Source organism: Mauremys mutica, chromosome 4 (genome assembly GCF_020497125.1).
Source record: "Mauremys mutica isolate MM-2020 ecotype Southern chromosome 4, ASM2049712v1, whole genome shotgun sequence".
Taxonomy (NCBI): domain Eukaryota; kingdom Metazoa; phylum Chordata; order Testudines; family Geoemydidae; genus Mauremys; species Mauremys mutica.
Window position 1 is genome coordinate 103,980,822 of NC_059075.1, and position 27,071 is coordinate 104,007,892.

The 27,071-nt window shown below is 41.9% G+C and overlaps 1 protein-coding gene across 3 annotated transcripts in view; it reads left to right on the top strand.

Moving 5' to 3' along the window:
- The window catches only part of LOC123370418 (sodium/hydrogen exchanger 10-like), a 262,362-nt gene that overhangs the window by 229,698 nt on the left and 5,593 nt on the right, over window positions 1-27,071 (top strand). Inside the window, exons 22-24 of one of the 3 annotated variants that reach the window (XM_045016986.1) lie at window positions 16,855-17,025; window positions 20,036-20,173; window positions 25,530-25,715. In XM_045016986.1, coding sequence (XP_044872921.1) covers window positions 16,855-17,025; window positions 20,036-20,173; window positions 25,530-25,715 — 495 coding nt within the window. Of the gene's footprint in view, window positions 1-16,854; window positions 17,026-20,035; window positions 20,174-25,529; window positions 25,716-27,071 lie in introns of those variants that run through there. The other 2 variants (XM_045016987.1, XR_006579406.1) reach the window with 2 other exon arrangements.

Consider the following 27,071-nt stretch of genomic DNA (forward strand, 5'->3'; position numbering starts at 1 on the left):
TGATTGGCTAACCCACGATGGGACCAAACAAATGATGGGATGTCCTTGTCCTTGCATAGAAGTTCAGGACTGAGGTGAAGTTGGGATACAGAGAGACCTGAGAAGCAGGGTGAATTGTGAGAGAAAAAAATGCAAAAAATTGTTACAAATTAGTTTATATTGCTTCAAGTTTAGTGAGCTGGAAGTGAAATAAGTTGAGATATCTGCAGTGTTTGTAAATTGGCTAGTAATGGTTTGCTGATTATTATTTTAAAATTATTTTAAGTTGTTTTTCAGTTCTCTAATCCTCTTAGGATCTTTGCTTGACTAGGAGAGTGTGATACTTAACAGAGACTCTCCAGGACCTGTTCAAAGATAGCTAAATCATTTCCCGGCATGGTAGGGGAAGGAGGTTCAGAAGTAACTTTAGTACTTTTGCTCCATTATTCTGCAGGAGCTGTGAACATCACAAAGATAATTCTTTTGGTTTCCAAGGCAAAGTGAGAGTATGTTCTTTTCTCAAGGCCTGATCCCAAACCCAGTAAAGTCAATGGAAAGACTCCTATTAACTAAATTAGGGTTTGGATCAAGTCTTCAGAGCACTGCCTGGCAATCGCTGGAACCATGCTGTAGCTATACGTAAGGCAATGGAGTGAAGGACAATATTAGGGCTTTTATAGAAAAAATGGCAACCCTGTAGAATGATCAGGGTTGAAAAACTGAGGACTCCATTTGGCTGATAATTTTCTGCACTGATGACTGTTTTGAGGAAGTTGTACAGTTATATCTTATGATTAAAATGTATTTCATACGTGTGACCAGGGCCGGCTCCAGGCAGCAGCCAAGGAAGCAGGTGCTTGGAGTGGGCAATGGGAAGGGACGGCATGTCCGGGTCTTCGGCGGCAATTCGATGACGGGTCCCTCAGTCCCTCTTGGAGCGAAGAACCCACTGCCGAATGGCAGAGCTGCTGCTGAACTGCTGCTGATTGCGGCTTTATCTTTTCTTTTCTTTTTTTATTTTCGCTTTGCTGCTTGGGGTGGCAAAGAAGCTGCAGCTGGCCCTGCGTGTGACAAATTAATCTCTTTAATGTTTGAGTTTTTAAATCAAAATTATGCCTGGATCTAGTAAAAAATATCAGGTGACTTTATAGTGTTTTTAGGGGGGCTATATTTGTATGACTACTAATATTAAGATTTTTTTTAAAGCTATGTTAGGAATAAGTACATTAAAAACCTGTACTAATGGTGAAACTGACCAGATCAAACCACTTCTCTTTTGTCTAATAATATATGTAAATAGTTAATCAAAAACAACTTCATAGTGCTTTATAGAACATCCATATTCATGTTAAATTTTTTAGTAATTTTAGCACATTGCAACCCGTAACAGTCATTACTGTTGTTTCTGAACACCGAATAAAAATTTGCTCTTTGAAGTGGCATTTTTGCTTTTTCTGATATTCAGCTTAAATGCTAGAAATAGCCAGATCATTTTCTTTTCCATGATTTGTGTGTCAGAAATCTTTCAAAAATTTTTAATGTATCCTACAAGAGCATTTATTTTTCTGTCACTTATCTATTTAGCACACAGTTAGAAAATGACATTCATAGTTATAAAAATGAAATTTACTCATTTTATGTATATTTATGGTTAGCTTGCTTATTTTATTTGCATTTTTATTTCCTTGTTAGTTCCTATTTGAAGAATGTATGTGATATGTAGGGAAATTTTCATGAGATCCAAACCATTTAAATATTTAGAGGTATTTAAAATATATTTGTATTATACTTCTGTAAATTGAAACCTTTAAGAAATGTGGTTTGTGCCAACTAAGAAGTTTTGTGGGCTGCATGAGGGTATCCATAAACACATGGATCCTTTTTCAAAACAGTATTTGTTAAATGAAGTATTCATTCATGGAATATTTGAAACCACTAAATACCGAAATGTTTCATTTGTCTGCAAGCTTGTTCTTCTATAGGCAATGTGAGGAGGGTTCATCTCTGTACTTTTCTGTTTATCTTGAATACATTTTGAATACTGCCTGCAGATGTGGTTGCCCCATCTCAAAAAAAACCTACTGGAGTTGGAAAAGGTTCAGAAAAGGGCAACAAAAATTATTAGAGGTATGGACAGCTTCCATATGAGGAGAGATTAATAAGATTGGGACTTTTCAGCTTGGACAAGAGACAACTAAGGGGGGATATGACAGATCTATAGAATCATGATGGGTGTGGAGAAAGTAAATAAAGAAGTGTTATTTACTCCTCATAATGCAAGAACTAGGGGTCACCAAATTAAATTAATAGGCAACAGGTTTAAAACAAACAAAAGGAAGCATTTTTTCACACAACGCACAATCAACCTGTGGAACTCTTTGCCAGAGGATGTTGTGAAGGCCAAGATTATAACAGGGTTCAAAAAAGAACTAGATAAATTCATGGAGTACAGGTCCATCAATTTATATTAGCCAGGATGGGCAGGGCTGGTGTCCCTAGCCTCTGTTACCTGTTCTGTTCATTCCCTCTGGGGCACCTGGCATTGACAACTGTCGGAAGACAGGATACTTGCCTAAATGGACCTTTGGTCTGACCCAGTATGGCCATTCTTATGTTCTTTTCCTTTTCTGTAAAGAGCCATTTTCCAGGTACAGTATTTTATTTATTGTTCTATTTTGATTGAATTTATGTAGATGTTCAAGTCCAGCATGTTAGTCTAAATGTCTTAACCACTCAATAGCTGAGGGAAGGGCGCTGTGCAAGTCTATGAGGGAACCATGCAGCCCTTGCCGATGGATGCAGACTTGGAAGTATATGGTGTACTTCTTCTAACTGCCACAATGGCAAAGGCCCTACTTACAGTCATTTGCAGCATATCTGATCAGTCTACATCTGAAACAACCGAGCTTTGTCTATAGATGGCGATGGTGTGGAAGATTAAAATCAGAGGGCTGGACTGTTGCATTGGTCACAAGATTGGCATTGGCTATTTGAAGCTTGTTCTTGCCAGCTGCAGGTGACATATGGTGTATGGAAAGCTGAGGACCGGTTGGGAGGGGTCAAGGAACTGCCAAAGGAGAAGGGGGCCACCCAGACCCACAGGACTTGAAGGCTCCCCTAGAAGAGACTGTTCAGCTAGGATCCCCTCAGGACTGATTGGGCCTCGAGCAGTGGTCACTGTGAGGATCAAAGGTGCAGAATGTAAAGCAGTGCTTGACACTGGATCACAAGGGACTATTATATTGCAGCCATTCTACCAACAGATGTGTAGGCACCTGCTATTACTCCTGGGGGAATTCTGCACCAAAAAATCACCAAATCCCCTCTGTCTAATAGTAATGTAGCTAGTATTGACCCTTTACTTCTAGTTCTTCTTCGAGTGCTGTCCCTGTGGGTACTCCAATTCAGCGCCATTGATCAGAGATTTTCTGTAGAAGTGACTGGTCGGGCCATGCATGTGCCATAGCTGTCTTGCGGCGCCATTGGAGTCTTGTTCAGCGTGCGCACAGCCCGACCCCCTCAGTTTCTTCTCAACCATCCTCAACTGAAGACGGATGGGCAGTCTCAGGGCAGTGCGACAGCTTCTCCCTCAGAGATAACAAAAAATAGAATCATAGGACTGGAAGGGACCTTGAGAGGTCTTCTAGTCCAGTCCTCTGCACTCATGGCAGGACTAAGTATTATCTAGACCATCCCTGACACGTGTTTGTCTAACCTGCTCTTAAAAATCTCCAATGATGGAGATTCCACAACCTCTCTAGGCAATTTATTCCAGTGCTTAACCACCCTGACAATTAGGAAGTTTTTCTTAATGTCCAATCTAAACCTCCCTTGCTGCAATTTAAGCCCATTGCTTCTTGTCCTGTCCTCAGAGGTTAAGAAAAACAATTTTTCTCCCTCCTTCTTGTAACAACCTTTTACGTACTTGAAAACTGTTATGTCCCCCTCAGTCTTCTCTTTTCCAGACTAAACAAACCCAATTTTTTCAATCTTCCCTCATAGGTCATGTTTGAGACCTTTTTAAATAGATTTTTTTTCCTTAGCTAAATAGTTAATTAGTTTGTGGTGTTTAAAAAAAATTAACTTTTCTTCCTTCCCTATTTCCCAGCTTCCTTCAAAGCATGGACTGCAAAAGTTCTCAGTACACCTGAGACACTAGTTTGATCATGCCAGGCTTTAAAAGATGTGGCTCCTGTGTGAGATGCCTCAGTGAGACGCACATACCATTCAAATGCACCCATTGCAACAACTTGAAGGCAAGAGCCTGGCGTGACCAGGATTTCCGCCTCAGAATGATCCTTATGGAAAAATTGCTCCAACCAGGATCAGAAAAGGACACCGTGAAGCCTTCGCCCAAGTGCCCACCTACTCGGTCTAAACCGACCAAGAGCACAGCCCCATCAGCTGAAGAAAAGAGGAAGTGAGCCTCGACCTCTCCGCAGAGGGAACCGCACAGAAAGAAACTGTCTCCTGCGAGGTCATTACCATCGGTGCTAATGACCCCAACAGTCAGTGCATATGAGTTCCCCAGCACCTCCAGCACCAGCCACACCATACATAAGAGCAAGGAGTCGAGACATGAACCATGCCACATCTCCTCCTCTGCACCGACCGTATCAACAACCACATTGGAGTTGGCACCGACCATGCAACCTCAGCCAGAGCCGACTATGACCATGTCTTGCTCAGCACCACTACCTTGCCTGGCACTGCAATGGGCCCACCCACCCCGACAAAGGCAAAACAGAAGACACCTAAACACCTGACTGCCACAGATAAAACATTGGCACCGCATCCACTGGCACCACAACAATTTTTAACTCAGAAAGACATAATTGTTGCATGAGTGCCCCAATCACCTCTCCTTGACACCACCAGTCCTCTCATAACTGAGTCACCTATGGCACCGTCGATGTTGAGTGATAGTGACAATGAGGACCAAAAGGATGGAGTCTTTTCACCACAATACTCCCCCACACCTCAACATAAATCTGCTGGGGGGGACACAGCAACCTAAAGACCATCGGGCACAACCTCACTACCCATCATACGGCCCACCATGGATGGATCCTCCCATGGCATTCCCCATGCAGTGGCCACCTTGGGACCCATGGGCAGCATACAAAACCTGTTACAATCGAACCTCCTCACCACCTACAGGAGTACTCCAATTCCCTCCTGTATCTTCATGGCTATCATGATGTGCAGAGCCTCATGGCTTCTGTCATCCGCTATACCAAAAGAACTCCAAGTAAATGTAGAGGACCTACCTTTCAACGAGAACAAACTATTCTCCTCAAAAACCGATTAAATTCTTCATACCATGAAGGACTCATGTGACTTTTCGCACGCTTAGCGTCTATACACCACCCCCAAGAGGAAACAATACCAACCCCACCCCCGAGACAAAGATACTCAATACACCTGCCCTCATACGAGGTTGGCAGACAAAGAAACAGACCACCTCAACACCAACAGGCACAATCACAAGTGGCATCTCAACCCGCAAGAAACAAACCACAGTTTTGAATGCTTGGTTGAGGGCCTGAACAACCTCCCCTTTACACCAGCACCTACTGTGACGGGTTACCCCCCCTCCGGGGTGCTACCTGATGTACTGGAGTCCTACTGAGCCCACCTGTTCCACCAGCCTGGGCTCCCTCACCCTGTCTTGCTGTGCCAGGCCCTCAGGTCTCTTCTAGCAGACACACAGGTAGGAACACGCCCAGCTGCAGAAAGCCACAAACACTGAGATCAACTCTGCATGGGAAGGGTCAGCTTGGGGATTGCCCAGCACTCAAGTGCACACCCCCTCTGGGGTGCAATCCCAAAATTGTATTGTCTTGCACTGCACAGAAAACTGTACAGTGTAAGCTCATGAAATTCGCTCCCTCGCTCAATGTGGAGGAAGATATGCACAGCTTTTTGCCCCTCCACCCCCAGTTATAAATTGCACAAACTGGGTTTATAGAAAACAAAACAAGTTTATTAACTACAAAGAATAGATTTTAAGTGACTGTAAGTGATAGCAAATAGATCAAAGCTGATTACCTTAGTAATAAACAAAAATCGCAAACTGATCTTAACACACTAGATAGGTAGGATATAAATTAGCAAATTCTCACCCTGAATGATAAACAGGCTGGCAGACTCTTAAGGCACAAGTTGCCTTGGCTTTCCCAGGTTTTCATACACCAGCTAAAGATCCTTCTAGCCTGGGACCATCACTTCCCAGTGTGTTGTTGCAGGGAGAGTGAAGTACCATCATGATATCATTGTACCCCTTTTATATCTTCTTCCTACTTGCTGGAAAGCTCTTTTGCTGTGACCTGGGTCAAACAGTTCCCATTGTGTAGTGCTATCTCTGAGAGGTTTCTATTGTACACAGTTCCTGGGGTTATCCTTGTGATTGTGTGCATTCCTCAATAAGCCATTAACATTGTTTGTCCTTTTTACTGTTGTACCTGAAAGGCTGTTTGTGAGTGCTTTCAACCGCACATGTTTCAGTAACACATACATAACCAAATTTCATAACTTTACATACGATAACAAATACAATCCAACGAGATATTAATGTCTAGCAGATGGAGAATTTTAAAATGATGCCTCATAGGACATACTTTATACAAAACATATACTAGCTACATGACAGTGGTGAATATTGGGCTGTCAGGGTGTCACACCTACCCGCCCATTTGGTCAAGGTCTTCTCACTGCATGAGTGGGATGTGCAAAAGGAGTAGAACATAACATCAGACCCTTCACGGAGAGATCTAGGAAGATTGCTCTCTCAGAGATGGATGACGTGTGTCGTCATCTTCAGGAGCTGATTGCAAATGGCATCATTACAGAGTCCCACAGCCCATATGCTTCACCCATTGTGGTGGTCTGTAAAAGGAATGGGACAATCCAGATGTGTATCAACTACTGCACCCTAAACAGCTATACTGTGGTTGACCAGTATGCCATGACTCGAGTACAAGATGCCTTAAACTGTTTGCTGGGAAGCAAGTGGTTCACAGTATTGGATCTTCAAAGTGGATACTACCAAATCCCCCTGGGAGCAGAAGATAAGGAGAAGCCAGCCTTCATCTGCCCTCAAGGAATTTCTGGGGCACCTGCCACATTTCAATGTCTTATGGAGAAAGCTGTGGGAGACATGCAGTAAGTTCAATTCTTAGTTTATTTGGATGACCTGATTGTATTTGGAAGAACATTTGGAGGAGCATGAAGAAAGACTTCTTAAAGTGCTTGACAGGTTGGAGGCCTATGGACTGAAGCTTTCCATTGATAAATGCCAATTCTGCAGACCATCAGTGAAGTACATGGGTCACATCGTGTCTCAAGAGGGTGTAAGTACTGATCCGGATAAAATAGAAGCACTCACTATATGGCCGCACCCAAGTAATTACAGAGAGCTTAAGACCTTTCTCAGAGTTAGTGGTTACTATTGCAAGTTTGTGAAGTATTATGCTACCATCATAAAGCCTCTGAAGGATCTTACCAGGGGATGCCCATCCAGCAAGAAAAAATCTAAGACCAAGAGTAAGGGGAGGTCCCCAAGGCCACCTGAGCAGAAACACTATGGCCCCTTAGAGCCTTTTGGACCATGATGAGACAAGAGATGTGAAAGGACTTTATGAGAAATCATTAACTGCCTAACTCATGCTCCCATCCTAGTCTTTGCTGACCCAAGCAAGCCATTTATCCTACATACAGATGCCAGTTTAGAGGGTTTAGGAGTGGTCCTATACCAGGAAGTTGAAGACAAACATAAAGCTGTGACCCTTGCCAGCCGAGGGCTGTCAGATAGTGAAACTCGCTACCCCATCCACAAGCTGGAGTTCTTGGCCTTGAAATGGGCCATCACTGAGAAGTTTTGTGATTACTTGTATTGTGCTAGGTTTCAAATATGGACAGACAACAATCCACTGACTTACGTGTTAACAAGTGCTAAGCTGGATGCCATAGGGCAGAGATGGGTGGCTAGCTATGAGTTCAGCATTCAGTACCGATCAGAGAGAAGCAATGCCACATTCCCCCTCCCTCCCAGAAAGTCCTAAGTACCGCCAAACAGCTGTTAGGCGGTGGTTGGGAAGTGCTGGGAGGGGAAGGAGTGGGAACATAGTGCACTTGGGGAGAGGAGGTGGGGGTGGGGGCAGGGCAGCTTGGCTGCTGGTGGGTGCTAATTTTTCCCCATGGGTTCTGCAGCCCTGCAGCACCCACGGAGTAGGCACCTATGCCAGCCCTGATTTGCTGCTGGCTCTATGTGACAGAAGGATTACAAAAGGAATTGTTCAAATGGGCTGCCATGAGCAGGGCTAGCCTTAGGAAAAACAGTGCCCTGGGAGGAGTGACGAAGTCCCCCCTCCACCCCCGGCAGGAGAAGAGCTTGGAACATCCTACTCAATAAATGAACAAGCTGCTTACAGTAATTAAAGGAATGTCATCCTGTGCTCAAATTGCTTGTGCTAATAAGGCTAATTGACAACAGCAAGCATTAACTGTGATTAGTCATATGCATCTAATATCACCAGTGCCTATAATTTTCTACATAGAGGGAATTTCACATCTGTTTAAAATCATTTGTCTGCATTGGTATTCTTTCTTATATTATTCTATAAAAGAGATTCTTCTAATCATCTACTGTACATAAAAGTTGGTCTTTTTCAAACATGTGAAGTGCTAGATGTTGGAGAATAGCATACCACCTACTTTATTCTTAAGCATATGTATTTATATTTAATTAATAAATTTGAGTTTCCACTATATTGCATTAATCAAAAATCTCTTTATGCGAGTTCCCTATTCTACAGGATGTAGATTGCTTACAACAGAACGTTCCACTGATGGAATTAATCAACAGGAGGTATTTCATGGTAAAAAAGATGGGCCAAAAAGTTCAGTTTTGTAGGAATTTAATCGGTATTTCTTTTTGATATCCAGAAAGAAATATTTATCGGGGGATATATGTTCCAAGGTTTTACATGATTCCCAGTGTTAGTAAACTTTTTTTTCTGTAAGTGATACAATATTTATTTTAGAGTAGAAGCAAATGTCAGAAAAATAATATACAAAAATAGGTAACTGAATTAACTTTTAATCTGATAGATTTTATAAAATGATTTTTCACGAGAATAAAAAAATCTGTATATAAAATATAACAGCACATTTAAAAGAATAAAGAAGAACGTAACTAGTGAAAAATGTTAATTTTTTTAAAATTGAGACAATGTTTCCATAACTCAAACCTCTAGCGAGAGAGAATGCAAAGTATTAGACCCTTCTACTTCAATCAGTCTGCACAGGAAGACCCTGACACGCACATGGAGCCCCATGAACTGAAAACAGTCTACATAGGGGTGCAGAGGTCTGCATTAGCAGATCTGATCAGGACCCAAAAATATGGAGTCAAAACAGAGAATGCACAAATTATGAATAGCTATCCATATAGGAATGAAACCACATAGAATCGTAGGCCTGGAAGGAACCTCGAGAGGTCATCTAGTTCAGTCCCCTGCACTTGTGGCAGGACTAAGTATTATCTAGACCATCCCTGACAGGTGTTTGTCTAACCTGCTCTTAAAAATCTCTAATGATGGAGATTCCACAAGCCCCCTAGGCAATTTATTCCAGTGCTTAACCACCCTGACAGGAAGTTTTTCCTAATGTCCAACCTAAACCTCCCTTGCTGCAGTTTTAGCCCATTGCTTCTTGTCCTATCAGAGGTTAAGGAGAACAATTTTTCTCCCTCCTCCTTGTAACAACCTTTTATGTACTTGAAAACTGTTATGTCCCCTCTCAGATTTCTCTTTTCCAGACTAAACAAACCCATTTTTTTCAATCTTTCCTCATAGGTCATGTTCTCTAAACCTTTAATCATTTTTGTTGCTCTTCTCTGGACTTGCTCCAATTTGTCCACATCTTTCCTGAAATGTGGTGCCCAGAACTGGACACAATACTCCAGCTGAGGCCTAATCAGCACAGAGTAGAACAGAGGGATTACTTCTCATGTCTTGCTTACAACACTTCTGCTATTACATCCCAGAATTATGTTCACTTTTTTTGCAACAATGTTACACTGTTGACTCATATTTAGCTTGTGGTCCAGTATGACCCCCCAGATCCCTTGCCACAGTACTCCTTCCTAGGCAGTCATTTCCCATTTTGTATGTGTGCAAGTGATTGTTCCTTCCTAAATGGAGTACTTTGCATTTGTCCTTATTGAATTTCATCTTATTTACTTCAGACCATTTCTCCAGTTTATCCAGATCATTTTGAATTTTAATCCTATCCTCGAAAGCACTTGCAACCCCTCCCAGCTTGGTATCGTCCGCAAACTTTATAAGTATACTCTCTATGCCGTTATCTAAATCATTGATGAAGATATTGAATAGAACTGGACCCAGAACTGACCCCTGCGGGCCCCACTCGATATGCCCTTCCAGCATGACTGTGAACCACTGATAATTACTCTCTGGGAATGGTTTTCCAATGAATTACACACCCACCTTATAGTAGCTCCATCTAGATTTGATTTCCCTAGTGTGTTTATGATGAAAACATCTAACTTGTCTAAAGAACGAGGAGTACTTGTGGCATCTTAGAGACTAACAAATCTATTTGGGCATAAGCTTTTGTGGGCTAAAACCCACTTTATCGGATGCATGCAGTGGAAAAATACAGTAGGAAGATATATGTACATAGAGAACATGAAAAATGGGTGTTGTCATACCAACTATAATGAGACTAAGGTGGGCTATTATGAGCAGGAGAAAAAAAACTTTTGTAGTGATAATCAGGAGGGCCCATTTCCAACAGTTGACAAGAAAGTGTCAGTAACAGTAGGGGGGAAATTAGCATGGGGAAATAGTTTTTACTTTGTGTAATGACCCATCCACTCCTAGTCTTTATTCAAGCCTAATTTAATGGTGTCCAGTTTTCAAATTAATTCCAATTCTGCAGTTTCTCATTGGAGTCTGTTTTTGGAGTTTTTTTGTTGGAGAATTGTGACTTTTAGTTCTGTAATTGGCTGAGGGGCATTGCTGGCACATGATGGCATATATCATATTGGTAGATGTGCAGGTGAACGAACCTCTGATGGTGTGGCTGATGTGATTAGGTCCTATGATGATGTCCCTTGAATAGATGTGGGCAGAGTTGGCAACGGGCTTTGTTGCAAGGATAGGTTCCTAACCCAGGAAATCTGTTTAAGGAGAAACTCAAGGACATTAGATCAACAGCCGGGTCTTTGTAGATGTCACAGTTTCCCCGAAGGAGCTACAGTGTTTCATCCTTCAGGTTTGAGACAACAATACTCAACCCACTTACACAGGCGGCGAGTTCTATTGGCCCATGGTGCCTGGGCACCAGGAATATTCCTGGCCCGGGGTCCAGTTCCAGCACTGTTTGAGGCTGGGTCTCTCCCCTGGCCCCGCCTTCCACCCCCGGGCACTCCCCCTCATGCGTCCAGCAGGTGACTTAAATGGCCCTGGGGCCCCTGCCCACCACCGGCTCTGCAGCGGAGCTGAGCAGCTTCTGCCTGCTCACTCCACATGGCTGCCGGCCCCTCCCTGTGGTCCCTGGGCAGGGCGAGTCAGGTCTGTGTCTACACATACTGCTCTCTCCCCAAGTGCCCCTGGGGCCAATAGGAAGCTGTGGGGACAGTGCCTGGGAGTAGCAGCATGCAGAGGCCCCCAGCCCATCCTGCCTAGAAGCCCCAGGTAAGCACCCCACCTCCCCACACACCCTATCCCAGAGCCTGCACCCCCCACTCCTTTCCCACATACCCCCTCCTGCCCCCAAACTTCCTCCCAGAGCCTGCACCCCTTATCACACACACCCTCCCACCCCTAAACTTCCTCCACAAGCCTGCACCCCCTCCTCCTTCCCCAGCCCAGAGCCTGCACCCTCCCCATCCTGCACTCCCAGCCTGAAGCCTGCACCCAGAACCCAAACTCCATCCCAGAGTCTGCACCCCAGACTCCCTCCCCCACTCAGACTCCCTCCTAGAGACCAACCTCTCACCCCTACTGCACCCAAACTCCCTCCCAGAGACTGCACCCCTCCTGCACTCCAATCCCCTGCCCCAGCGCAGGTCCTGCACCCCAGACCTCTCCCCCACCCAAACTCCCTCCTAGAGTCTTAGGCAGGTGGGGAGGGAAGAGCTCTGGGTGTTCTGGGCACCACCAAAATTTTTACAAACCTGTTGCGCCTGCCCACTTACCCTTCACAGAACAGGCAATTTCAATAACAGCCACAAACCAACAGAAGAGAAAGGCTTTTAGGCCGTAGTCCACACACCAACCACTTGAAGCCACAGATTTGTTGGGATGTTCAGGAGTCCACATCCAATTGTACCTACTGTATACCCTTCCCTTAAGATTGGAGATGACTTAGCAAATATTGGAGATCAGATGTTATTCTGATCCATCTATCTGTGGTTCTTAGAGATAATTTCTCTAGACTATGTACCATTTAATTTTCTTCACTCTCTCTACTCAACTCACCTGCCTCCTTCCCTTTTCAGGGATTTTTCTCATGAGAATCTGTTAAGAGTTGAAGTTCAATCACTCCTCCAGCTGGGAGGGAAAAGGAAAAAGCTGCTGTGGAATTTCAGGGAAAATGTTTCTAGATAGTTGCTCATTTCTCACCCACCCCCAAAATAGAGGGTTTTGTCCAGTTCTGAATCTGAGGAAGTTCATCTCATTCAGCAGAAAATTCAAATTCTGCATGAGCACCACACTACCATCTGTTGTGCCTTACCTTTCCTTTCATGACTGGTTTGGGGCACTTGAGCTAAGGGATACTTATTGGCATCACATGTTCATTTGCAGTTAATGATTGGACAAGATCACTACCAATACAAAGTTCTCCCATTAGGCTTTTCCATGGCACCTTGAGTATGCAAAATGCCTCTCTGAAGAAGCAGGGCATCCATGTCTACCTGTACTTAGACAATCACCTGAAAAGAGCATTGTTAAAGGCAACTCTCTCAGAGGCCAAGGAAGTAACATGTAGGCTATTCCAAAGCTGGGGACTGAGCAACTGAGAAGTTTCACTCCACCTCTCCCAAAATATAAAACTTATTTAGGTAGTTCTGAAATCAAGGAATTAAGGAAAGGTTTTCCTAGTAGAAGAGAATACTTGTCTCAGCAAGTTCTATTCTTCCTCAGTCTGATGGGACACGCCCCCATCAACAACCTATGTAACCCTGATTTACAATGTTAAGAATGAGACCATTACAGCATTGGTCGGCAAGCCATCACAAACCCAATGTGGACAGCATATACATGAGATTCTACTGCCTAAAATGGTACTCATTCCTTTTACTGGTGGGCAACAAGAAGAAAATGTCATTGAAACCATCCAGCTCTATCTGCTATGGTAACCTCAGACACTTCCAGCCTTGGCTGGGGAGCACGATGTCAGGGGCTCAGGATTTATAGCCATTGAAACTTCCGGGAACAGAAGCTTCATGTAAATTATTTGGAACTGAGAGTAGTGAGATGGGCCATTGAGGTTTTTCTTCTTCTAAAATATTGAGTAGAGCAGGTGCTGACAGCAATGTTTTATTTGAACAAACAGAGGATATCCACTCAAGCCAATTCTACAAGAAAACCATGAAACATTTCAAGAGGTGCAAACCTCACAAAATCTATCCCATAGCTATTCACCTAGAGAAAAAAGACCCACTGAGCAGAAATCAGTACGACCAACATGAGTAGTCTCTGAAATGCATTAGTAGATGGGATTTTCTTCCCATAAGGTCATCCAAAGCTAGACCTGTTTGCCATGAAGCACATCACCAAATGCTAAAGGTATTTCTTAAGAGCAGGGATGGACAGTACATCCATATCAAACACATTTCTTCTTGAATAGGTTAAAAAAAAAAGGACTTTATACTTCCCCCCCCCCCACCAGTTCATCTAAATTCCAGAGTTCTAAAGAAGATTCAACAGGCCCAAGCCATAAGTAATATTAATAGCCTACAGATGAACCTAGAAACAATGATCCTCAGATCTACTTCAAATGTCACAGGGAACTTATGTGACTGTCCTGATAACTTAGAACTCCTCACACACACACAAAAAAAAGGTCTCATCCAGCACCCAGACTCACATTTGTTCCATCTCACAGCCTGGCCCTTCAGACCTTGTCTTCAGTAGAGTTGGATTGTTCAAAAGGTGTGCAAAAATACTCCTGAACTTCAGGAGACATTCCACATATTTCTGTTATACATGTAAAAGGAGAAGGTTCTCCTCATGAGCAGATGACAACATTACTCTGTCCACAATTGAGTATATATTATATCTAAAATCCCAAGGGTTCTTTCTCTCTTCAGTTGGAGTACATCTGGCAGCAATTTCTGCCCATCATGTTCCAGTAGACCAAAAGACTATTTAGCCACTCTGTGGTTAAAAGGATTTTAAAGGATCACATCAATACTTGACCTTCCATCAGAGAACAGATTCCTATTTGAGATCGTACTCTGGTACTCGCCTAATTAATAGGGACTCTTTTCAAGCCCATTAGGAAATATTCTGTATGTTCTCTATCCATCAAAACAGTTTTTATTATAGCCATAACGTCAGCTAAGGCCTGGTCTACACTAGGGGGGTGGGGGGTGGGGAAAAATCGATTTAAGATACACAGTTTCAGCTACAAGAATAGCGTAGCTGAAGTCAATGTATCTTAGATCAACTTAGGTTGACTTACTTCGTGTCCTCGTGGCGCGGGATCGACGGCCGCCACTCTCCCATCGATTCTGCTTCCGCCTCTTGCCCTGGTGGAGTTCCGGAGTCAACGGGGAGTCTAGACGAGACGCAATACATTGATCCCCGATAGATTGATCACTACCCGCCGGATCAGGTAGTATGTGAGAGCTACGGGCCATGACCTTCCTTCACAGTGTTTCACAAAGATAAAGTTGTTTTTATGCCCTCAATCTAAGTTTTTGCCTAAAGCAATAACTGACTTCCATGTGAACCAATCAGTTAATCTGTTGGTATTCTTGCTTCGAGTTCTCTCTTATCTAGGTTAGGCTAGATTGCCCACACAAGAGGAGAAGAGCTTTTGCCTTCTGTTATCTCTAAAAAGGTCAAAAGAACACAGGAAAGATTCTAACTTGTTTGTAACATACAAATGCTAGGTTACCATGCACAGCAACTTTTAAAATGGATCGGACTCTTCATGGAAGAATCTGATAAGAAAACCAACATGTCTTTGCTAGAGGGTCTTAGGTCTTGGACCAAGACAACATTTATGGGTTGTCTGGACACATTCTGTTATAGAAATATATAGGATAGCCACTCTGAGTTCTCCATATACATTCACAAAACATTATGCCCTTGACCTGGCCTCAAAGTCTGATGTGGAGTTTGGCAAAGCAGTACTGGACTCACTGTGTAACTACATGCATCCGACGAAGTGGGTATTAACCCATGAAAGCTCATGCTCCAATACGTCTGTTAGTCTATAAGGTGCCACGGGACTCTTTGCTGCTTTTACTGTTCCTCATCTCATCTTTCTAGGAGAGGGTACTTCTTGCTAAACTTCTATGCGTGGGAATGTGCAGAGGCAACTTGAAGGAATGGAGATTTACCAGTAACTGGAGTTCTTTGAGGTGGACTTTGCACATTCACACTCCCCCGCTTACTTTCTCTTCTTCCTTGGAAGCCTAGTAACTTACCTGATTTTATGGAGACAGTGGAAGGAACTTAGGAGGTTGGTGTGCTCCACCCATTTTTATACCTTCGTTTTCTTAGCAATTGGAGCCTTGGGGGAGGGGAGCTGAGTGCTCCTGTCAGTGTTCCCTCCCCACTCTGAACTCTGGGATACAGATGTGGGGACCTGAATGAAAGACCCCCAAGCTTATATTTCACAAGCTTGTGTTAAAAACTTCCCCAAGGCACAAATTCTTCCTTGTCTTTGGACAGTATGCTGCCACCGCCAAGTGAGTTAGACAAAGATTCAAGAAAAGGACCACTTGGAGTTCTTGTTTCCCCAAAATATCCTCCCAAGCCCCTTCACCCCCTTTCCTGGGGAGGCTTGAGAATAATATACCAGCCAAATAGGTAACCAAGGTGAGCACAGGCCAGACCCTTGGGTTTCTTAGGGCACTAAAAACCCAATCAGATTCTTAAAAACAGAACTTTATTCTAAAGAAAAAAGGAAAAGAAGGAACTCTGTAAAATCAGGATGGAAGGTAATTTTACAGGGTAATAAGATTTAACACAGAGGATCCCCCTCTAGGCAAAACTTTAAAGTTACAAAAAAACAGGAATAAACCTCCCTCTTAGCAGAAGGAAAATTCACAAGCTAAAATAAAAGATTAACACATTTCCTTCCTATTACTTACAATTTGTAATCCTAGATGCTTAGTTCAGGTATGGCTTTGGGAGATGTATTTTCTCTGCCCTGGTTCCTTGCTGACCTGGAGAGAACAACAAAGAGACAAAACAAAAACCTTCCCCCACAGATTTGAAAGCATCTTTTACCCTCATTGGCCCTTTGGTCAGGTGCTAACCAGGTTATTTGAGGGATTTTATGCTACCTTTGCTGTATGTTTATGACAGCTCCAATGGGCATTGCTTTCTAAAGAATATCTCTGCAAATTGCAGAGTTAAAAAAGCTGATCTGCATTTTGATAACTCCAGAGGAAAATAGAAATTTAAGCAGACCTTCCAGATCATATTTTTCTGGATTTATGGACCAATGTAGGGGCCAGTCATATTCACTTATGTTTGGATTTCACTATTGGTGAAAGGCTATAATTAATATTTAATTTCTGGTTGATCTCTTCCTTTTGTTTAAATTGTATTACTTTTTTTGTTTTGAGCTATGTATTTTTCTTTCTTTTTAATTATTTAACAGCTTTGTGGTTCCAGTCCCAGCTATGGAGTTGCTAATGATGTATATGAACTGAGAAAGCTTAAATTGGTGCCATATACTGACTACCTGCTCAGTGGAGCAATAATAGGAGAGTTGAATTGCCTAACTAAGCAAGAAATGGAATATACTGTTACCTGTGTAACTACTGTTCAGGTCAGTGAATGTGACTTTAAGCTTTATCTGTATCAGAATGCTCTTCTATCTAATAGATCAGAAATTTTTACATTGCTATTTATAATAAAATGATTTAGACCAAAATAGCCCATAGCTCCTATTGACTTCCAAGTTGGAAAGTTTTGGCCCTAAATTTAAGAGTTAAAGGCCAAAATGTTCTAACTTGGTTGCTTAAAATTAGTCTCTTAAACAAAAGTGGCCCAATTTTCAGAAGCACTGAACCAGTGGTGTTGAAAAAAAGATGTCTTGCAGACTTGTTAACGTACTCAGGAGAGGTGGTCTCTCCTCCTATGGACCTTGTGGGGTATGTAGAATTAGACAATCTCATAGTGTCTAGCCAAGAAATTCCATATAATGGAATTTCCTTTTTCTCTCTCTTCTTACAAAATGACCTAGGAAATTAACTTTAATATATTAAGAGAAGTTCAAAATTAAACAATTAAGCATTCAGCATTTTGTACATACAACTTTAACTCTGCTTTATTTCTCAAACTACTACTTTTTATAACTTTAGATACATACATGTAGCATCTTGCAGTACTGTGAACCAAGCTGCCTATGACAGAGTAATTTATATGATCATTTAAGTTATTAAACCATTTTTAAATCACTGTACATACATCCGACGAACTGGGTATTCACCCACGAAAGCTTATACTCCAATACTTCTGTTAGTCTATAAGGTGCCACAGGACTCTCTCACTTTTTACAGATCCAGACTAACATGGCTACCCCTTTGATACTGTACAGATCAGTGATAGAGAAAATTGTTGGCATGGATAGGTCAAAGTTAGGGGAAAGTTTCAGAAAGGGCCCTGTGAAATCTTGTCCACAGAATGGTTTCTATGGAGGATACCATAATTTCCATCATGGACATGGTCATAAATATAAAGGGAAGGGTAACAACCTTTATGTATGCAGTAACATAAAATCCTTTCTGGCCAGAGGTACAGAATCCCTTTAACTGTTAGGGGTTAAGAAGCTCAAATAACCTAGTTGACACCGGACCAAAAGAAGATACTTTCAAATCTGGGGTGGGTGGGTTGTTTATGCTCGGTTTGTTCCCTTTCTGGATAGAGAGAGAGAGACACCAAGCATGTAAACCATCTTTTGAAAAGATACCCCAAAGAATACATCTAAAATTACAGAAATTGTAAGTAAAGGCAAGGAAATGCTTTAGATTCTTTTGTTTTGGCTTGTGAATTTTCCCTATGCTAAGAGAGAGTTCTATTCCTGTTTTTTGTAACTTTGAAACTAAGCCTAAAGGGGAATCCTCTGTTTTTTAAATTTTTATTTAACCTGTAAAAAAGTTACCTTCCATCCTAATTTTGCAGGTGTGATTCTTCTATTTATTTTTAATAAAATTCTTCTTTTAAGAACCTGATTGATTTTCAGTGTCCTAAAAACCCAGGGGTTTGGTCTGTGCTCACTTTATAACCAATTGGTTAGTATATTATTCTCAAGCCTCCGCAGGAAAGGGAGTGAAGGGACTTGGAGGCTATTTTTGGGAAACAGGGACTCCAAATGGCCTTTTTCCCTGGATTTTTTGTCTAAATCACTTGGTGGTGGCACCAATACCATCCAAAGACAAGGAAAGGACTTGTGCCTTGGGGAAGTTTTAACCTAAGCTGGTAGAAATAAGTTTAGGGGGTCTTTCATGCAGTTCCCCACATCTGTACCCCAGAGTGGGGAAGGAACCCTAGCAGACCTCTAAGGCTTTATCTGGGGTCTTTTGGAGTTGCTGATTTTGTGTTCCTTCCTGTCTGAGGTAATCTACAGTAGTTAACAGTTTGTGAATACCCCCAAATGGACACCAGGTCAAAGCGTATTGACTTGTACTGGAAGTAGTATCCATTGTAGGCAAAATGAACCCATTTCCTATGTGCAGATACTAGTGGTATACCTTCTTGAGGTGGATTAATGATATGAAGTGCCCTTGTGAGATAACTGCTAGGGTAAACTACATTGTTATGATTTCCCAATTCCTATATTGTCTACTGAATGAGTGAAATAAGTCAGCATAGTGATATATACTAGCAGTGCCCCCAGACTGTACCATTTTCTGATTGGAAGGGTTATTTCAGATAAAGAGGCGATTTTGGTTGTCATTGCTCAAGTGAAAGATAACAGCTGCTGAAGCCTGTAAAGCCTCTGAGATAGCCTCATTGTTCTTGATAAAGAAAAGAGTATGCCTTCCTCTATGTTGGTCATTTAGCAATAAGTCTTCCTCTATCAGGATGCCTATAGTCTTGGCAAATTATCAGCCATGAAAAAGGGGTCCAGGTCTCATCTGATGAATGTTGTAGAATTCCTTAGCCAGCCCTCCCAGCCACTAAAGTACAATTGTTCTAGGCACTATACAAAAACTGGTAGCTAATACTTTAAATTTTGCAAAGACATTTAGTTTAAGCTTAACATTAAAAAAGGTCTTTGGAACCTAAGTGATTGAAAAAAAGAACAGGAGTACTTGTGGCACCTTAGAGACTAACAAATTTATTTGAGCATAAGCTTTCATGGGCTACAGCCCACTTATTGGATGCAGTGATTGAAAACATTTATGACCTCATCTATAGCTAACAGCAATAAAAATGGTGTGGTGTCACTTTTGTTGACATTTCTCATCATCATCCATTAAAGTAAACCAGGAACTGTCAAAGTTCTTATCTGAAAAGGTTCCTCTCTGTTATTATCCATTTGTAAGGCATCCATTGCTGTAATGCCATATATAATAATGAAAAGCATAATTTTTGTTCCAATGGACTGCATTAACCTATTTACATGATTTTATTAACTTATGTAAATTATTCATTAATTTTATAGCACTACCAGTATACTAGTGCTCTAAAGACATGTACAGATCACAAGGAACCTGCCTTAAAAAAGTGCATAGTTTGAATAATTAAAAATATGTCTTTGTTCAAACATTTTAAAAGGGGAGGGGAAGAGATGTGCTGTTGTAGAAATTAATTTTATTGTGGTTTTATTTCAGACGTGTTTTATTTCTATGAATGACTTGTTCGAAGCTTTTGATGAGTTTTTAGAATGCCCATCTTTGGAATATAAAATATGGTTCAAACTTGCCCTCGATATCACTATCAAAGCTTTCAAGGAAAAGCTTGCTTACCAGGTAAATAATCTACTGTAGCTGTAATAATGACAAATATATTCATTTGGAGTCCAATCCTGCTACACAGAGCATTCTGCAGGAAGGATCTTCTGCATGTCAGCCTGCCCACTTGTGCACAGAAAGGGAGCTCCCCCATCTCACCAGACCCAGTGGAGGATTCTCTGGTGGTCCAGGGATCCATACAAAGAGAGTTTGTGGGCTTGACATTTTTCAGGGTTAGCCGAGCTGTCTGGGGTGAATTGCTATGACCTGCTCACAGCAAGAGGAAATTTTGTCCGTGCTTGCCAGCGGAAACCCTTGCCCACTACCAGCTACTTGGCAAAACAAGTTTTGCTCGAGGCTCTACAAGCCCCCACTCTTTCCCAATACAGGCTAGCAATTTACACATCCCAGTTTGTTACACTCAAGTGCTTAGTACTTATATGCTAGAGACCCACCATGTGCACCATCCACTGACTCAGAGGAAGCAGTGCTCCCCACCCAGTTCACAAATTTCATCTCAGTCTACAAATAAAGATCAGTTTGATTTTTATTAACAGAACTTGATAGAAATTCAAATAAAAGCAAGTATAAGGGTTTAGAAACATAAGGTTACAGGTAAAATAAAAGACATTAATAAATATACACTATAGATTGCATTTTATAATAAAACTGAGGAAATTCCAAAGGACTGCCAGCATAGTTCCAATATTTAAATAGGTAAATGAGATGATCTGGGGAACTATAGGCATATGTCAACCCTGAGTAAAAATAATGGAATGGTTAATTTGGGACTGTATCAACAAAGAATTATATTTTTAGCCTCTAATTAAGGCCAGTCAGCATAGTTTCATGGAAGATTACTTCCTGCCATAGGCATCGACTCTGGAGTCCTGGAGCACCCATGGGGGGAAAAAGTGGGTGCTCAGCACCCACTGGTAGCCCTGTGGATCAGCTTCTCCCCATTCCCCCCAGTGCCTCCCAACCACTGTCAGGCACCACCAATCAGCTCCTCCCCTCCCTCCCCAATCAGCTGTTCAGCAGCATGCAGGAGGCACTGGGGAGGAAGGTGAAGAGTGGGGGCAGGAAGAGACAGGCTGGGGGGGAGCCTGGGGGAAGGGGCAGGGCCTCAGGCAGAGCAGGGGGATCAAGCACCCCCTGGGAACTCAAGAAGTCAGTGCCTATGCTTCCCACCCTCTACTCAGATTACAAAGGCACTGTGTTGACAAGGATTTCTCCAAGGCATTTGAGTTAGAGGGAATGATTAAAGGATTATAAAACATGCCTTATATTGATAAATTAAAGTGAGCTCTTTGAGTCTAACATACAGAAGGTTAAGGAGTGAATTGATTAAAGTATCCACAGGGGGAACAAATGTTTAATAATGGGCTCTTCAATCTAGCAGAGGAAGATAACACAAGTCAATGGTTGGAAGTTAAAGCTCAACAAATTCAGACCGAAAATAAGATACTTTTTAACAGTGATTGTTATTAACCATTGGAACAATTTTCCAAGGCTCATGGTGGATTCTTCATCACTGACCATTTTTAAATCAAGATTAGAGATTTTCCAAAAGATATGTTGAATTATTTTGAGGAAGGTCTGTGGCCTGTGTTATACAGGAAATCTGACTAGTTGATTACAGTGGTCCCTTCTGGCCTCAATATCTATGAAGCTCTGACAATACAATGTGACATTTTGTTTAAAAGACTTGCATTATGTGGCATTAACAGGATACACATTAGATCAGTGGTTCTCAAACTTTTGTACTGGTGACCCCTCTCACATAGCAAGCCTCTGAGTGCAACCCACCCCATAGCACAGCATACTCACCTCTGCAGCGCCTCCTGTTGATCATCCTCAGGAATTAGCTCTTTGACCCAGGAGTGCCCTCTGCAGGCCCAGTGATCTGCTTGCCATTGGCCCCCTGTGTCCCTCCCAGGACCCCAGTGCCCTTATCTCAGGATTCTGCCTCCTGCAGTACCCCACAGTCTTATTCTGGGTTTCCCCACCCCAGGGGAACCCCCACCCCCTGTCATGGGTACTGCCAGTCTCTGTTTAGCCCCCACACCCTGGAGCAGGCTACAGTCTATCAGCCAATCATCACAAGCAACAAGGGGTTTGGACTAGCTGCCTTTACCCACCTTCTGGCTGCCCTCTGCAAGCCCACTACCTAGGAGACCTAGAACAAGGCCCTACAGCCTATGGAGTTGCTAGCCTAGAGCTTCCCAGCTCCTATAGCCTTTCCACAGCCCTGCCTCCCTCTCGGTCCCCTGGGTGAATTCCCTAGCAGCCAGGCCTATGTCCCTCTCAAGTCAGAGAGAGGGGCTGCTCCCTCTGGCTTCCCTGGCCTTCTTATAAGGCCCAGTTGCTTAGTTTGGGGCATGGCCCCAGCTGCAGCCACTTCCCCCAATCAGCCAGAGGTCTACTCCCTTGCCCAGCCCTAGCCCTCTGCAGGGCTTTTCCAACCCCTTCCGGGCTGGAGCGGGTGTTCACCCTGCTACACCCCTTACAAATTAAAAACACTTTTGATTTAGTTGGGGATTGGTCCTGCTTTGAGCAGGGGGTTGGACTAGATGACCTCCTGAGGTCCCTTCCAACCCTGAGACTCTATGATTTAATATATTTAACACCATTATAAATGCTGGAGGCAAAGCAGGGTTTGGGGTGGAGGCTGACAGCTTGTGCCCCCCCCCATGTTATAACCTCACAACCCCCTGAGGGGTCCCAAGCCCTTCCCCCCCCAGTTTGAGAACCCCTACATTAGATAGATTGAAAAGTGGCTCAGGTCTCAGTTGCAAATGGGGAGATATCAGTGGGGTTCCCTCCAGGGATCAGTTCTTGGTTGAATGATATTTAATGTTTGTATCAACCATGATAATGATATAAACATCTTGCTGGTAAAGTTTGTGGATAAACAGATTGGTGGGGTAGTAAAGGGAAGACAGATTTCTGTTTCAGATCATTTTGTATCACCTGGTTAAATGGTCACAGTCCAACCAAATGCATTTTAATACAGCCAGTTATAAGGTAATACATCTGGGAGCCAAGAACACAGATTATTCCTATAGAGCAGGAAAGCAGTGACCCTGAGAAGAATTTAGGGATGATTATAGATAATTGCATCAATGAGTGCTTTCAGAGCATTGCTGTGGCAAGGAGGGCCAATGTGATTGTTGGATGCATATGAGGGGAATATCCAGTTGAAGGATATGAGCTTGCCTTTGTGCACAGCATTGGTAAAACCACTACTAGAATACTGCGTCCAGTTCCGGTGTCCACACTTCAAGAAGGATGTGGAAATACTGGACAGAGTTTAAAAGAGAATGAGAAATAGGATCTAGGGGCTAGGGAAAAAAACCTTATAATGTGAGGTTTAGGGAGCTCAACTTATCAAAGAGTAGGTTGAGAGTGAGACTACTTGATCATTGTATATGGATACTTACACACGGAAAAGCTATCTGATAGTGAGGGGCTCTTCAACCTGGCTGACAAAGGCATAACACAAGATTCAAAAGTTGGAAGGTGAACAAATTCAGCCTTGAAATAAGATGCAGTTTCCTAGCTGTGAAGGTAATTAACTATTGGACTAGCTTACCGGGGAGGTGATGGGCTCACTATTGCTTGAAGTCTTTAAGACAATATTAGATATCTTTTTAAAAGATGTGCTTTAATTCAGCTGCTGGGAGAAATTTTATGCAAGGTGTGGGACCTGGAAGGGAGGGGAGTATGAGGAGGTTGGGGTGGATGGTAATAGTCATCCTGTCTTGCCTTGGAATCTGTGAATCTGAGAGTCCCCTTGTTCATTCATGTTCTTTGTGGACCACAGGGAGAATGGGTTTGCCCTCAATGTGCTCATAATGATTGCAGGTCTGTATTAAGGTAATGAATATATTAAAATCTTGTTCTTCAGCTGTTGCCTAGAGAAGTCAGGAAGAAATTATATTGCAGAACAGGGAATCGGGGTAGGTAGGCTATTTTCCACCTTCCTCTGAAACATCAGAGATTGGCTACAACTGAAGATGGGACACCAGATAAGGGTGGACCTATCCTATGAGGTGATAGAGAATCCTTTTTCTAGATGCCTGGCTGGTGTGTCTCCTTCATATGCTCAGTCGGTCATATTACTAGCTAGATTTTGGGCTGTGGCAGAATTTCCCTTAGTCAGAGCATGTGATTTGGTTCATCTCCTGGGAGTAGTTGGGTTCATCCTGCCTAATCAATTCTCTGCTGTTGCACAAGCTTTTGGCATTGGTGACAGCTTGGTCTCTCTGCTCTTCTCTGCCTGTGGACACAATTTAATCTCCTGAGGACTGAAATGTTTTAGTCTAATTAAAAGTCTTTGGGCATACTATGAGGGCTCTGAGTGAAAATCTATCGTGTTATACAGAAGGTCGGATTAGATGATCTAATGGTTCCTTCTGGCATTAAACTCTCTGAAATTATGATTTCCTACTTTTCTGCACTGTTCGTAGAATGAATGGAATAAGCCTTCTAGCATCTAGCTAGAAGGTTATGGTTTTTTGGGGTGTATGCACGCACCTGCATAGAGGCCTCAGCAGGTTAGAAAGCCAGTGGACCTTCCCTCCAAAAAAAGACACCACCAGATAGATTTGAAAGGGGAGTTACCAAGGGAAGCTATTTCCTGGCTTTTCTGTAAGAAGGGGATTGGACTAAGAGGAGGATTGGACTATGTAGGGATGGAGAACAATGAAGGTTGGTGGGATTGCCCTAAATTTGGATAGTTCAGATAGAAATGTGAACTTCTGGATATTTATCCAGCCATGTTGGGACCATTTTTGCTATGCGGGGGGATCAGTAAACTATCTGCTTGTATAAAAATGTGCAGGGAGAGGCTAGCTTCCTCTGCATGCTGCTGTGTGCATTTTTTGGAGAACCCTTCTCCCACTGCATCTGGTAAAGCTAGCACTGATGCCCAGATGGAAATTAGGAGCCTAAATACCTTTGAGGTTCTGTGCCTGATAGCCTGCAGCAAGACTGGGTTGAATAAAAAATTTTTAGCTCTAGGTAAACATTATGTACTCCTTCCAGATCAAGTTTTAGATGCGGAGTAAAAGAAAAAGTAAAACTTTCAAACTGAAAGGTAGGCAAATTATTGTGTCGCTGTTGCCAGCTCTTCCTTAGGTTATAGGAGAATCGCTATTTGTGTGTACTGACACAAACTGATTATCCGATAAGATTCCTTTCTCTCAAAATATATCTACATAGCTAAAATACATTACATATTGATTTTCCTCTTATGGAATATAATTTATTTTGGACAAATCCAGTGTTTCAAAAATGTACAGTACAAGGCTTTTTGTTATGTTCTTATGTATGGAAAAAATAATACATCTTACATGGCTTCTAATTGCAGGATTGGTCATATAAGACGTGTACAAAGTTACCTAATGTTTATGTGATGGATGTACCAACCCACAGCAAATGCGATATTTATGATGGAACCATGGATGATGTTATTCTTGTGCATGGAAGTGTACGAGATTGTCAAATAGAGCAATCTTACTTTGCACCCTGTATTTTACCTAAAACTTGCTATCAGGTAAGAAGAATTATTGTTATAAAAAGTCTACAATATGGAGGGAAAAAAAGTGACATCCTCAGAAATCTCTCTCCTCTACAAACTAATCATCAGAGCACCAAAAACAACAGGAGTGTTACAAGATGCTTTCAGATTCTTAGAAAATAATGAGAGACTCTCCTCCTTTCAGGTAGAGAACATAATGTAAAGCATAGATATTTAATCAGGATCTTATTTGAATGTCTTGTATTGCCGTAGCTGAGCTTTTGTTTGGGTTCGTTCAAACTCTGTTTGGAGACCAACTCTTTTTATATGAGCGATTTACAAACTTAAATTTCAAATTAATCTGGCAAATCAAAACACAAAATTGAGGAAACTAATGCCCATGCTACAATGAAAACACTAATGCAACTTTAACTCTAGTGTTCCTGCTCTACCATACTTACTTAATAATTGCGTTGCCATATGTAAAATTCCAAACAAAAACACTAAATTTTGTAACAGTTAAGATAGCAGGCAGATACAACCAGCCCAAACATAAAAAACCCTATGAAATCCAGAGTGATATCAAACACACTATACAGCAAGTGCAGGTCTTCATCTGGTCTCATGCAGTATTCATGTATATCATCCACAGCAAATGGTCAACCAAAATGTCATTAACTCTGGCTCTAGAATGATGTTATCTTACAATTTTAAATTTTACCCCTTTATCTACAGCCACAACCTTGTTTTAAAAAACATTGATTCACACAATTAAGGATTTTCATGATCACATCTCTACTTTTAATGTGTTATTTTTTATATCTAATAAAAGTTCTAAGGGAACTTATACTATTGCTGAAGTTATCTTTAATTTTGGCTTTTAATGTCTTTCAGCATGATATTTATTCATTAATTAAAGTTTGTCTTTTTGCAAGGCTAGAATTTGCTGAATGTCTGAACAACCAAGAGTAAAATATTCCCGTGTGCTTGGTTACTGATAATTTCAAACTTGTTGCTGCAAATGAAGAAAATTGTTCGGCTTTTCATGTCTTATTCTTGCTGACTACAGGGGGCAGTAGTTAAAATAGTTTTGGTTGGGTGCTTGTTTATACATGTAATCGATTTATGAACGTGAAGATTGTGCTTTTTATAAATTAATTCGCTATGTAGTCTGTGATAGTATTTGTTGTATTTGAGCACAATACAAGTATTGTACTGGGATCCCACTGGATTTTTTTAAGTGCTACACTATGCAATTATGAATATAAAGATGCATCCATCAAGTTACATTAGTTTAATTTAAAAATTCACTTAGAAAATATTTATTTCAAGTTTATAAAAATATTTTAAACTATACAAAATATATATTTACTATTTAAATACTTGCCTTTA